Source organism: Globicephala melas, chromosome 19 (assembly GCF_963455315.2).
Source record: "Globicephala melas chromosome 19, mGloMel1.2, whole genome shotgun sequence".
NCBI lineage: Eukaryota > Metazoa > Chordata > Mammalia > Artiodactyla > Delphinidae > Globicephala > Globicephala melas.
In genome coordinates this window covers 25,980,123-25,995,075 of record NC_083332.1, presented here as the reverse complement: position 1 = coordinate 25,995,075, position 14,953 = coordinate 25,980,123, and the positions used below count along the sequence as shown (strand labels likewise).

The 14,953-nt window shown below is 38.1% G+C and overlaps 1 protein-coding gene across 1 annotated transcript in view; it reads left to right on the top strand.

Moving 5' to 3' along the window:
- The first annotated feature begins 1,680 nt into the window (after positions 1–1,680).
- SHCBP1 (SHC binding and spindle associated 1) overlaps positions 1,681–14,953 on the top strand; it is a 34,124-nt gene continuing 20,851 nt past the window's right edge. Inside the window, exons 1-7 of the mRNA XM_030833073.2 lie at positions 1,681–1,913; positions 2,089–2,204; positions 3,614–3,822; positions 8,368–8,460; positions 12,055–12,288; positions 12,380–12,548; positions 12,891–13,011. Coding sequence (XP_030688933.2) covers positions 1,850–1,913; positions 2,089–2,204; positions 3,614–3,822; positions 8,368–8,460; positions 12,055–12,288; positions 12,380–12,548; positions 12,891–13,011 — 1,006 coding nt within the window. The 5' untranslated portion in view covers positions 1,681–1,849. The remainder of the gene's footprint in view (positions 1,914–2,088; positions 2,205–3,613; positions 3,823–8,367; positions 8,461–12,054; positions 12,289–12,379; positions 12,549–12,890; positions 13,012–14,953) is intronic.

Here is a 14,953-nt window from a genome sequence, read left to right as displayed (position 1 = left end):
CCGTGTCCCCTGCATCGGCAGGCGGACTCTCACCCACTGCGCCACCAGGGAAGCCCAACACTTGTTTTCTTGATAGTTTTTCTTATTGATTTTTGGATAATAGTCACCTAATGTGTGTGAGATGATGGTATTATTTCTTTAGCAAACATTTATATCTATGTTATGTGGTGGGTACTGTTGTAAGTGATTAACATATAGTTTATTCTCTTAATTTTATTGAAGTTGGCATACTGTTTTCATCTTCCTTTAGGTACAGAGAGATTGTTACACAGCAGGTGAGGTATTGATGTCCTTCTGAGGCTCAGGTGCATTGATAATCTGTAAGCAGGAAGCCCTTCACTACACCTTGGTCATCTTGTTGCCATGTCCAAACTTGTACTGCTCGCTGTACGACAGGCCAATGAATTGAGAGACGAGTTGTTGGGGCAAGGAATAGAGACTTTATTTGGAAAGCCAGCTGACTGAGAAGATGGTGGAATAGAGTCCCAAAGAACCATCTTGCCAAAGTTAGAATTCAGGCTTCCTTTATACTAAAAGGGGAGAGGTTGTGGCTGGTTGTTGCAAACTTCTTGGTGTCAGAATCCTTTGTTCTTGCATCTATCCAGGTAGGTCAGGTCAGGATGTTCCTGTAAACCTACAACAAGACAAATGTTATTCTCTGTTTAGCAACTTTTTATCTCTATATGAGTGGAAAAGTGTTATACCTTTAAAGGTCAGAGCTTTGAGAAGGGGCTATCCTGTGTATTTCAGGCTACAGGCAACATTCTTGTATCAAAAGCAATAGGATACAAAGGGTAAAGTACAAGAAACAGATCCAATATGGAGTCAGATTTGTTCTTCCCTATTACAGTCTGTGGGGTCACATAATTCTGGTGGCCTGAACAGGGGCAGAGAAGTGGAAGGAGGGAGAAAAGAAGGAGAAATATAAGAGGTAAGGGAAGAGAAAGACTGCTGCTAGTAATTGTCTCAGATACCCTTCCTGAGACCACAGGAAAGAAGTTTGCCAGTCTAAATGCTACCCTCAGTATTTATTTAGTAGTCGTTTTGTCTATTAAAAACATCGTATTGCACAGAATTAGATATGTCACTGGCCCAATCACGCCTTGTGAAACATAATTACATACAGCCCAAACCTAATGCAATTAGCATTTTCTAATCCTTTCCTTAGACACAGGCATTGAAATTAGTCAGATGGAACCTAGAAACTTTTGTGAAGTTAACCTTATGCATTATTAACAATCTCTCATCCCTGTTTATTGAGAGGCATTGACAAGCTGATATTGTAGAAATTAGAGGGAGGTTTCAGTTTGTTTGAGATGGAGTATAGGAAATCAGCTCTGTATTTAATGCAGCTTTATGGAATTGTTTTGGAAAAAAATGACTGTAAGCTATGTGACCATTATAACTTGCTAGCTCTAGTAATAATCATAGCCGTGTCCTCTGAAGGAGACCTTGGGTGATTCCCACTTAATTAAAAACAACCCTCTTCCTCACAGAACAGCAGCAAAAACCTAACCCATGAAGGATTTTAAGTCCTTATTGTTTTGAAGTAGAACTTGGATTTTGAGATATTTTTAAATTTAGAAAACTTTTTTTCTGACAATGATAGAGATAAGTAAAGCATTATACCCAAATCCTTGTTTTTATTTGTTTGGAATTTCTAAGCAAGTACATGAAAATAGAAGCAGTTTATAAGCACTGGAAGTGTCTGGGATAGTTGAGCCTGCCTATTTTTGTTCTCTTAGGTTTGTTTGAAGATGAAGATTCATGCAGTGATTGTAGCAATCATGATAAACCAGGTACTAGTTTACAAAGTTTTGTGCCAGAAGGAAAAACTCATTTCCCAGAAATGTTCCAGACAAGTCATCTTTTGTTCTATGAGCGATTCAGAGCTTATCAAGATTACATTTTAGGTGAGTAGGTCCTCTTTTTTGCTTCTTTTGTCTTTTAATTTATATGTATTCAGTAGATGGTCTCAGTTCCTCAGACTGCTGTTTGTTGGTTCTGAGAAAGTAGATTTGAGTGGATTTATTAACTTCTCTCTCCTTTATGCAGCCCCAATTCTTATTGTGTTTAATTTTTTTGTAGCTGACTGTAAGGCCTCTGAGGTAAAAGAATTCACAGCTGAGTTCTTAGAGAAGGTCCTTGAACCATCTGGATGGCGGGCAGTCTGGCACACTAATGTGTTCAAGGTGCTGGTTGAGGTAAATTTAATTCTGTTGTTAAGACATTTAGCTAAAAACACTTTCCCTCAGACTGTTGTAGCCACAGTGCTTATTTTTAATTAAGGTTTATGAGCTGATTGAAAATAGCATGTTTTTTACATCTAACTGCCACGGTGTATGAAGTGTTCCACAAATTTTAAAGGCAACTGAGGAGGAGCTACCAGGGAATTGAGGTGGTTTAAGCTTCAGTGTCCTTTAAAAAGGGGAAATGGATTAGAAACCTATGAAGTGAGGGAGGTATTTGAGACCGTTTAAAAAACAAAGAGGCCTAATTATAAAGTCAGTGGGGTTTGAATTGATTTTTTACCTTCTTAGTTGTAGCCCATTAAAGTAGCTCAAACCAAGCGGGCATTTTAAAACTAGCCTATTTTTTGCCTGACAAAGTTGTAGGTATGTGGTTAACCTCTTGATGTTCCATTGCAGAAAGTAAAAACAATCTTATTTTTCAACTGACTGGGCCTTTTACATTAAATTTGCACTCTAATTACAGCTGTGAATTTTTCTCAGTGTGTGTTAACAGGACCCCCCGCTCCGTTAAACTAAAATGGTAAACCAGGGAGTGTGAATGAATACAAGTTGTGGCTGCAGACCCTTTAGAAAATGACATCACATGCTGCAGTGACTATATATGAGGCAATGGTTTGCAAGCAGCTGTTCCTTGTGGATTTTTAAATTTTGGGTTATGCTAATGTCTTTGGTTGCAGTTCAGGCCTATTAATTTGATTATGATAGTAGCTCCCTTCCCCCAACACATCTCAATTCTCTAAAAGCAGTCCAAGTCATTGTTTTAAAAGAGAAATGCGCCAGCCATTCCTCTGCTTAAAAACCTCTAATGCATTGCATTTACCAAAGGCCTGTGCTGGCTTTATGGCTTCTCATTGTGCTAGATAACATGTAAAAGCCAAGCTCCTTCCAATGCCCTTCCTGTCCTGATCTTGCCTCTCTCTCACCTCACCTCCTGCTGCCCGTACCTCATTTCCTTCCTGTGGTTCCAGCAAGAAACACTGTTTCTCTGCCAGCTGCCAAGCTTGTCTCTGCCCCAGGGCCTTTTGCATCTTTCCTGCTCTTCACACGGCTGCTTCCTTTTCATCCCTTTTATCGCAGTTCAGAAGTGACTTCCCCTACCCTCCCAGTAAAACCAGACCACCACCCCTGCTACTTATTCTCTGTCACATACTTGTTGCCATCTTGTTTGTTTATTTGTCCTCTCAATTACGATGTCAGCTCCATGTGGGTACAAGCCAAGCCTGTCTTGTTTATCCTTTATGTTATGGAAGAAGGCTCCCCACTCCCATTTCATGCTTTAAAAAAATCAGGCTGTAAGTAGTGTTTTAGATGTATCTTAATTTTGATTTGCATATGTTAAGTCACATTATTTTAAATTTCAGATCACAGATGTGGACTTTGCAGCCTTGAAGGCAGTGGTGAGGCTTGCTGACCCGTACCTCTGTGAATCTCAAGTCAGCACTTTTACTTTGGAGTGTATGAAAGAGCTCCTTGATTTGAAGGAACACCGGTTGCCCCTGCAGGAGCTGTGGGTGGTATTTGATGATTCTGGAGTGTTTGACCAGACAGCACTTGCAATTGAGCATATCAGGTAGGAAAAAAGGTTGATAAAAGTAACCTTGTGGCCAAAAACTTTGGATGAAATGCAGTAATTCTGGTCTGTATTATACCTAGATTTAAAACTCAAACTGTAAACTTGGTCACTGCAATATTTAAAAATATTCAAAGACAGTGGAAACTTTTTAAAATTAAAAAAATGTTTTCAATGTTTAAAATTTTCAATTTGAGGTAATTTCAGACTTACAGAAAATTTGAGAAAAGTAGTACTAGGGATTCCTGTATAGCCTTCTCTCAGTGTCCCCAAATGTTAACAAAAGATAGGGGATTTTAAAATTTGGTTTGTATATATTTAGAAACTGTCTTAAAAGTTCTGGATGCTAAGGCTATAGTTGATGTACTTGAACATAAGAGGAAAGGAAAGAAGGTAAAGAAGGTGGTATACCATCACTTGTGCACTGATAAGCCTGACATACAGTGTTTTCAAGGATATGTCTGGCCAAAGAATGTTTTGTCAGGCCACTTCCAGGATCCTTAGGGGGTATGTGCCTGCCTTTCAACCTTTTTTGGCTTAGTCGGTTTCCACTTGCATTAATAGGTATGCCTTTTTTAGTTTTTCAGATAACTTTTTTGTCAGATAGTTCCTAATACAGATAGTTCTTTTGAATATTCTTTTTATAAGTATATTTACTAAGGAAGGCTTATTTTTGGCTAATTAAATATGGACTTAGGGGCTTCCCTGGTGGCGCAGTGGTTGAGAGTCTGCCTGCCGATGCAGGGGACACGGGTTCGTGCCCCGGTCCGGGAGGATCCCACATGCTGCGGAGCGGCTAGGCCCGTGAGCCGTGGCCGCTGAGCCTGCGCGTCCGGAGCCTGTGCTCCACAACGGGAGAGGCCACAACAGTGAGAGGCCCGCGTACCGCCAAAAAAAAAAGGACTTATATTCCTCCATGAACTGGAAGATTGGATAATATAAAGGTCATGTTAATAATGTTGCTTGATGTTTTGTAGTTCAAAAAGTACTTTCCAGTTTCTATGCCGTTAGTGAGTGAACCTGGTTTTGCTGAGCTTAATTTGATACTCTACAAAGAAGCAGAGTGTCTTGGGCCCTGCTTCTGACATTTCATAGAAAATTTCTAATTGTATGCAAGGACATTGGACTTGCATACAATGCAAGGACTGTAGGTATTCAATATTAGGTCAAACAACATAAATCTAAAGAACTGGCTTATGTCTAGAACCAAAATAACTCTCTTATGTTTCTCTCACTTAAAAAATCTGTCAGTTGAGGCATATGAAGGTAAAGGGATAATTGACGAGTTTAGGAAATTAGGAATCAGGGAGCTAATCTCTTATGGGTATAGAAGTTGATAGAAAGACAAGTATCTGGAATTAGTAATAGTATTATTTGAAGGCGAGCCTGGCTAAATTATTCTTTATTTTGAGGTGAGGGCTCAAATTCTGGTCAGTGTCCAGAAAAGGTCAAATTATGAGGGTTTTCATTTGTTCATTTTATTCATAAGTATTTCAGTGCCAGGTCCTGAGTTGAGGGTGAGATGTGACTGGTGCACAAAACAGACACAATCACCATCACCAGGGAGACGTCAGTCTAAAGGTGGGAGATGAACCTTGATGAAATAATCACATAAAGATAATGTGTATGATTGGAAACTGCAGTGAGTGCTGTGAGGGATTACAGAGTGTTCTAAGACTAGGTCAGGTTGCTGTAATACGGTTATTTCCTGAGGAAATGGTATTTGAACTTGGGTCTGAAGGATTGGCTAGGTGAAAGTGGTTGTGGCAGTTTAGGGGAGGGAACAGGTTCAGGAACTCAGTGAGTTTAAGGAGCCGGAGGGCCAACGTGGTTAGAACATAGGCAGTAATGGAAGAGACTTAGGAAACCAGCTTAGAGGTTGTCAGGGGTCCGAAGATGCAGGGATTTGTCAGCCAGTGGACAATTTTTGTCTTTAAGAGCAGTGGGAAACCGCTGAAGGGTTTTCAATCAGCTTTGTGTTTTATGATATGATCAGCTTTGTGTTTTAAAAGGTTTGTTCTGGCTGCTGTGTAGAAAGTAAATGGAGGGGGAAGGGGTAGAGAGATCAGTTAAGAGGCAGAGTGGACTAGGGTAGAGATATGGAGAGTACAGATTAGGCTTATTGAGAAAGTAGGATGGCTAAGACTTGGTGGTAGAGTGGATATGGAAGAAGTCAAGGCTGACTCCCAAGTTTCTGTCTTGAGAGAATAAACACTGGAGGAGGTGCAGATGTGAATGAAATGTGATTGCCTGGTACTGAACTGGTGAGGATATTTGAGCTGGGTCATGAAGTGTAAATATAAGCTTACCAGGTGGAAAAGGTGGAAGGCAGTCTGACCAGCATGTCACAGCGGCTTTGAAAGAGCTTGTGAAATTGGTAGTTTGCACACAGGGTCTCTGAGGCAAGAGAGGTGCTCTAGAGGTGGACTGTGAGTCCATGTAATATCACCAAGCTCAGGAATTTGGATTTTGTTCTGAGGACAGCAAGGAGCCAGCAGAGTCTTTTGGTTGAGTAAGGGCATGCTCAGGTTTGGTTTTTTTTTGGTTTGTTTTTGAGAGATGGACTCTAGAGGGTGAAGAGAATGACAGTCTAATCTATAAGAATTAAGAGATGGCTTCATTTTCACTGCTCCTTCCTTTTCAACTTTTTGACAGTTATATCGTCTGTACTTCCTGGCGTTCCACTAATGCTTCTACTCCTACAGTACCATTGAAATTGTGCTTAAGGTCACTCATATTCTCATATCCAGTCGTCACTCCTCTGATCTCATCTTACCTTGACCTCTTGGTCACATTCTAATTATTTGATCATTCCCATCTTCTTAACATACTCTACTCTCTTTCCAGTTTCTGGGACACCACTTTATGATAGTGTGTCATGGGCTTGCTTTCTTAATAATCTTGGCCAGCTCTTTCCTCTTATGCTCAAACTTTAGAATGTTGAAGTTACCCAGGGCTCAGGCCTAGGCTATCTACACTTCTCTCTCTCTAATCAGCTTTGAAAGCACATTAGAATCTCCTGGAAATTTTCTTTATAGGAGTATTCCAACTACTACATGAAGAAAGAATGATAAGATGAGAATATCAGTATTTTGCAACCCATAATAAAGTAGAGGTTTCAGGCAATGATCATCAATGGCTGCTACAGCCATTGGTGAAAACCTGATAGGGAACTTTGTGGCAGATAAATCAGGCTGACAGTATCTGAATCCATTGATCATTCTTAAGCTCATCATCAAAAGAGATGACCAGGTATCATGTGCTTGGTGATGAAGCTACATTATACCTCCCTTGAAGTATTCTTGCCAAAAAGTCTTTCCTAAAGACGATCAAGTCCCTAGTCTTTACTATCAGTTTACTAGAAATAAAGGAAACAGAAGGACATGTTAACTGACCCCATGGGGAAGCAATCAGTAAAATTCAGAGTGTGGGAAACTATTAAATAAATTGCAAGGTGAAAAAGAGGGATGGATAATCTATAGAGTAAAAGTGATTTAATTAAATTCAATGGCTGACCCTTGTTTGGACCCTGATGAGCAAGCCAACTGTAAAACAACAGCAACAACAAAAGAGATAATTAGGGAAAACTGAACACTGACTGGATACTTGGTTATTAAGGAATTAAAACTTTTTTTGTATAAAGATTTATTTTAGAGGCACATACTGAAAATTTATGAGTGATATGATATGTCAGAAATTTGCTTTAAAATGATCCAGTGTCAGGATGGTGGAAGTAGGAGAGCAGAGAAGTAAGTGGGTGGAGTAGAGGTGAAATAAGATTGCCTGTGAGTTGATAATTGTTGAAGCTGGTGATGGATACATGGTATTCATGTTTGCTCTTGTATATGTTTGAAATTTTCCATGATGAAAAATTTGTTAAATCACTTTGGGGAGCTTTAAAAAAATATGGATCCTGCACCCTCCCTCCCCCATCCCCCACCCAAGAGATTCTAGTTTATTGGTCTGGAATAGGGTTGAAAATCAACTTTTAAAAGCTTCTCAGGGGACTCTAATGGGCAGTCAGGGTTGAGAACTACTGCTTTATTTTATGTCCCTGGATGATCTCATCTATTGCTCTAATGCCATCAATATGCTGACAACTTCCAGATTTATGTCTCTAGCCCTGACCTTTTCCTTGAGCTCTGGTCTTGTATATTTATCTGCACTCTTGACATCATCCATTTGGAGTTCAAATAGGCATCTCAACCTGAACATGGTGAAAACAGAACTCTTTATTTTCAACCCTAAACTTGTTTCTCTCCCAGTCTTTTCTATCTTAACAAATGGCACTACTTTCCACCAAGTTACAGATGGTCAATAAATAGTTCTTCTGATAAATAGAAGGTCCTAATAGAATCAATGTTATAGAAAACTTCTTTAGCCAATCCAAAGAAGTTCATGTGTGACTCATGACTATCAAATCTAGCAAATATTCAATCTTCTCTACCATACTTGATAGACTTGTTTTGATTTACTCTTATTCCTCCCAAACCCTAACATTTTAAGCCAGTGATTGAATTTGAGTGATACTAATTTCCTTTCCAGGTTTTTCTATCAGAACATTTGGAGGAGTTGGGATGAAGAAGAAGAGGATGAGTATGATTATTTTGTTAGATGTGTTGAACCTCGATTGAGATTGTAAGTATTTTTTAGTGGCCTTGTACATGTTGGAAAAAATAGCTATTTGTGATTTAATTTCACCTGTGTTTTGTATATACTGTATATATACTCCTACAGATAGAAACAGACTGATATAAAATAGTATAACCCACTGACAAGTTATTAAATAAAAATTGTACAGGTGCAGAGAAACCTACTTTTAGTGTTTATAAACCTACTTGTAGTGTTTTTAGAATCTAAAAGCAGAGAATTCAAGAACATGTAAATTAACAGCTCACTCTTGTAAATTTGAATAAAACTTAATTGAGCTAATATGTTAAAAAGAAACAACCCGTTACTAAACTCAATAAAAACAATTGAAGAACAGTGAAATTAATTGAATTATAGAAGACTTTTTTTTTCTTGAGTACTTTTAAAGACATGGCTTTACTCTTAAGTTCTTACAGTAAAACATAGTAGGCTAAACAGACTTACCTCAGGATGTTTTGTCAAGTTCTTTTCCTTAAATCTTATTTGATAAATAGATGAAAATACTAAATAGTTAATATTGATGGTGAATAAAAATTTCCAAAATACCTAAATACATTCTACTGACTTATCATATTTTGGTAGGGAAAAACCCTTCCATTATAAAAATACCCCAAATTAACCATGCAACCCAAATAGTTGTCCTGCACTGACTTTGTTAAATGTGGCTTCCACTAGATGGTGCTATAAGACCAGGTAACTTTTTGGTACTTGTGCATAGTAATTTAATACGCAGTGCTGCAATAAGAATAAAATTAGACCTTGCAGGCCAAAAAAAGAAAAAAAAATTGTAGAAGGTAATTTTTTTCCCTGTGTGAAAGATGATTTGGTTACATAAGATAAGGCAGTAACCCTTTACATTTCTGTATAACCAATTTGATTTAGTAAGTTTCTCTTCATTTAAACAGTGAATCATAAGTAAAAAATACGTGAGAAGTCTGATTAAGGTTGGTTCTACCTGGTTTAGAATTATGTATGTCTGATTTCAGCTTTTCATAAATTGGCTGTGATTTCTATTTAGCCTTTCCAATTTTTCCATTATGCATTTCCTGTTTTCTCATGGTGTATTCAGTAAAATGCCAGAATTTCAATAAGCTTGCATATTTTCTAGTTTTGATATACTTGCTTTTAAAGAGCAATGATTGGTTTTGATTGAAGGGAAATGTAATGGTAGATGAATATCATGTATCTGGCAAATTTGATCTTTACTTGGAAAATAACTGTATTCCGATTTGACAGTCTTACATGTTCAAACAACAAGAAATGATTTACATACATATCTTATACATCACTGGCAGATGGGAAAGCATAAGGGAGGAATTGTTTTCAGTTATGGAGAAGAAACTATGGTACTTGATGGGGAAACTGGAATGTTATCAAATATAGGCAGACTCTTTAAAAGGTCCCTAGGCTAAGACAGGAGTAGAGCTATTCACAGGCAAGAGTTAAAGGGAATCAAACCATATTGTCTTGATTTTGCACTGTGAAGTAAATATTTTTCCTTTCTAATTCAAAACACTCTGCTTCAGAGCTTATGGGTCTGAGACACAGATGTTGGTTCATTACTTTCAGACTATGAAGTATCACTATAATGAGAAGAAATAAGCTGATTGGCATGGATATTGGAAATGTTAAGAAACTAATTTTAAAATTTGAGTCTTAATCTTTGTAACTTAGTAGATCTGATCAAGCAGTCAGTGGTTGGGCCCCCAATTTCTTGTTTGCAAATTGGATTTCTAGAATATCTTTAAATGAGTATGGATTAACCAAAGCAGACAAAATCCTTGCTTTTCAAGCTTCACCTAATTCATTTACTTGAAAAGTGGGAAAAATATTTTCTATTCATCTTAAATACTATTTAAATGTTCACTGTAACTTGATGTAAATTTGTTTAGGTCTTATTTAGAGCGTGACGAAGTTAAGAAGACATTATCTAAGGCAATCGTACTCAACCTTGGCTGCACATTAGAATTCCCAGGGAACTTTAAAAGATACCCCTCTACTTTTAGAGACTAATTTAATTGGTCTGGATGGGGACCTGATCATCTGTATTTTTAAAAGTTCCCCAGTGATTCTAATAAGCAGCCAAGGTTAAGAAGCTCTGGCCTAAGTCAGTATGCTTTTAACTGAGAAATAAAGCAATTATTTTAAAACGACAAGTAATGACAATAATATTGCAGTTTACTTTCAAATCCATTAATTTCATATCCATTAACTTGATTGTACACTCATAAATTATTGTATCTAAAAGTACTTTTTGTTCTGTCTATATATTTGAGAAGGTTTATAAATTAATAATAAACTTTAAGTGCCAACACAGTTGTCCAATACAAAGTTATTTTGTTTTAATCACTCTCTGGTTTAGTAATAACAGCTTTATTTTTTTCTCAGAATCTCAAAGGCTTATGTTTTTGAAATACTCTAATAATCTTCCTGAGGGAATATTCAGCAAATTCTGCTCCATAGTGCTTTATTTATTTATTTAATATTTTATTTATTTATTTGGCTGCACTGGTCTTAATTGCGGCACGTTAGAACTTTAGTTGCAGCATGCGAACTCTTAGTTGCGGCATGTGGGGTCTAGTTCCCTGACCAGGGATCAAACCCGGGCCCCCTGCATTGGGAGTGTGGAGTCTTAACCACTGAACCACCAGGGAAGTCCCCTCCATAGTGCTTTAAATGCAGGGGAGGGGGACTTCCCTGGTAGTCCAGTGGTTAAGAATCTGCCTTTCAATGCAGGGGACGTGATTTCAATCCCCTTAGTCAGGGAACTAAGATCCCACATACCGTGGGGCAACTAAGCCAGTGTGCCACAACTACCATGCCCATGTGCCACAGCTAGAGAGCCCACGTGCCACAACTACTGAGCCCTTGCACTCTGGAGCCCGTGCTCCACAACTAGAGAGCCCGTGTGCTGCAACTATTGAGCCCGCGCACTCTAGAGCCCCTGCGCCACAACTAGAGAAGCCTGCGCACTGCAACGAAAGGCCCATGCACTGCAACAAAAGATCCCACATACCGCAATGAAGATCCCGTGTGCCTCAACTAAGACCTGATGCAGCCAAATAAATTAAAAAAAAAAAACTAAACTAAATTATAAAAATAAGTAAGTATAGGGAAGGACTAGATGATTTGAATCATTTAAAATTTTTGATCCTATAAATGTGGTAATCTTAAACATTGTTATGAAACTACTTGGGATACTATCCTCACCACCCCTACCTCCAGGTTGCCCTCTGCCACCCACTTATTAAGATTTTGAATCTAATATATGAGAAAATAATTTCTTGTTAAGTAATGATTACAAATTGTGCAACATGAACTCTCAGTGTTTCAAAAACACAAATGCTTGGATCTAAAGAAAAAAAAATAGCAACTCCTCAAAAGAGAAAAGTTAGTGACCTTAATGAAGTGGTCCTTAAAGCTTTCAATAGCTTTCACCTACTCAGTAAGACTTAACATGTTCCTGAGTTGCATACTATGAAACACTTTTCTTACGGGGTCTTTGAGGACTGAATGGGTGTCTTAATGATGGGAAAATGTGTCTGAAAGGCAGTGGGTTTCAATTTGCTTTTAAACTTTCAGGCATTATGACATTCTTGAAGACCGAGTTCCTTCAGGACTTATTGTTGACTATCAAGATCTGTTGACTCAATGTGAGGAGAGTTACAGGAAATTTTTAAATCTGAGAAGCAGTTTGTCAAATTGTAACTCTGATTCTGAGCAGGAAAACATCTCCATGGTGGAAGGGTTAAAATTGTATTCAGAGATTGAACAGTTGAAACAAAAGCTAAAACTCATTGAGAATCCTTTGTTGAGGTATGTGTATCTTTGTTCTTCCCAACTAGTTGGCATCTTTTCTAACCAGCTATGTTACTGAGAACTGACAGGTCTGTTTGGTTTCTTTAAGATACGTGTTTGGTTATCAGAAGAATTCTAATATACAAGCAAAAGGCATCCGTCCCAGTGGCCAGAAGGTCACCCATGTGGTCTCCTCCACCATGACGACTGGTCTGCTGCAGTCCCTGGTCAGGGATAAGCTTTGTCCAGAGCCTTGTAAGGAAGAAATAGAAATTCAGGTAAAAGGAGAGTTTCTTGCTCCAGGTGGCTTTTTTTTCTTCAGATTCACTCCAGGCTTTCCTGAATTCTACAAAAAGTTTTTAGGAGTTTCCCAGAGCTGGTTTTCTGTGAAATGGAAAGCAGTGAGAGCACCACCTTTCTGCAGTATTAGTCAGTTATCAACCATGCACTGAGCTCAGTGCAGTAGCAAAGGAGGCACTGAGCTCAGTGCAGTAGTAAGGGAGATACCTACATACGTAGTTTTGGCTCCCTTTTGAAAATGAGACATGAAGGCACCTGGAGTAATACTCAGGTTGCATTTGAGGGGTATATATTTGCAATATGTTGTTGTTGTTTTCTAGTTCCATAGTGATCCGTTGTCTGCTATAAATGCCTGCTATGAGGGCGACACTGTTATTGTTTGTCCTGGCCGTTACGTGGTACATGGTACGTTCTCCATCGCTGACTCCATTGAGTTAGAAGGTGAGTATGGAAGATCATACAACCAAACTCTCGTGCATGATACGCTTAAGATAACAGTAAATCACTGATCTTGTTGAAGCTCCAAGAATTTGATTTCGACCCATTTGATTTCAAATGAGTTGCCTTGAAACATTAAGGGTTTTTGGAGTGTACAGGTTATTGACTCAGTGTTTGAGCAACATGAGGTGTGACTCTTTGTGGCATTATAAATGTTGGGAAAACAAAAACATAGAGAAAAAAAGACCATTAGGAAGAAGTATAATTCCAGATTATAGGTGGTTGGTGAAAAGGAAATTCATTATTAGAATTAAAAAAAACATTCCAAGCAATATTTTTTAATTTGTTGCTTCCTCTTATTTCATATATGTTGTGGACGTATTGGTGCTTTTTTTTTTTTAATTTAGCTTACTTTTGTGAAAGGTATAGGTCCAACTTGAAATTAGATGCAAAATCTTTATCTTAATTCTTTAAAAGCTTGTTGAATGTCACAAGTTCTAAAGTGTACTTTTGAGAACATTAATGTTGAAAGAGTCTTTTAAAAATAACTTTATTTATTTATTTAATTTTTGGCTGCGTTGGGTCTTCGTTGCTGTGCGCGGGCTTTCTCTAGTTGTGGTGAGCGGGGGCTACTCTTCGTTGCCGTGCAAGGGTTTCTCATTGCAGTGGCTTCTCTTGTGCAGCACGGACTCTAGGCGCATGGGCTTCAACAGTTGTGGTAGGTGTGCTCAGTAGTTGTGGCTCGCGAACTCCAAAGCGCAGCCTCAGTAGTTGTGGCACTCGGGCTTAATTGCTCCGTGGCATGTGGGATCTTCCCGGACCAGGGATCAAACCCATGTCCCCTGCATTGGCAGGCGGATTCTTAACCACTGCACCACCAGGGAAGTCCTAAAAATAACTTTTTAGGAGTTGAAATCTTATTGTACATTTAGAGTGATTCCTAAATTTAGGTTACTTTACAGTAGTTCACCTTGGTCCTTTGTATTTGCATAGCGTGTCAAATTTAGATGCACCTGTTCAACTATTTACCAGAAGAGCTTCAAGTTAGCAGTAAAGCTTGTCATGCAAAAAATCATATATCATTTTGGGACTGGAGCAGCTGTTCACAAACTGCTTAAGCTATGTTCTTTAATTTTACCTTTTCGAGAGTTCTTAATGGAAGCAAGGCTGGGAATTTAATTTCCTGCTGTTCACTAGTACACCACCTCATCCCCTTTTTTGTTTTATGTGTGTAATTTTTGTTCTTTTTCCACTCCAATATTTGATATATAATAGATGTGTGTTTATAAACATCTGCAGGATAAAGCACTACAATAAAAACACTTCATTTTTTTGGCATAGTGCAAACAGCATTGCTATTACAGATTGTATGGTGGATAAGCATTCTTCCTAGATTGTTGAGGAAATTATAATGTGATTGCCAACATGTCATAAATAAACATATAGAATTCTGATAGTTAAGTGTAAGAATGACTGTAAATTTATGAACAGAGGGCATTTCTGAGAATTTGGGGAATCAGGTGATATCTCTAGTCTGAATATATGGAGTACTTGTTCACGAGTAAGATTAAAGCTTATCTGATAGCTTTTCTGATCTATAGCTGACACTTAAAACAAGAGATATATATCGAGTACCTGCTATTTGCAGGGTATTAACAGTACTTATAATAGGATTTTTCTTTCTTGTTTAGAAAATCCATTCAGTTTGGCGAGGGCTTTGTGTTTTAAACTGCTAAGATTATGTAATTTGTTTATGTAATAACTTGTTTATATAATGTAATATGGCCATTCTTTTTATATTTTTAATTTTTCACATGATAGAAAGCCATAGCTATTATAAAAATGTGCAAAGTACAGGTAGACACATAAAAAGAATCAGGGAAGGACTTTCCTGGTGGTGCAGTGGTTAAGAATCCGCCTGCCAATGCAGGGGACATGGGTTCAG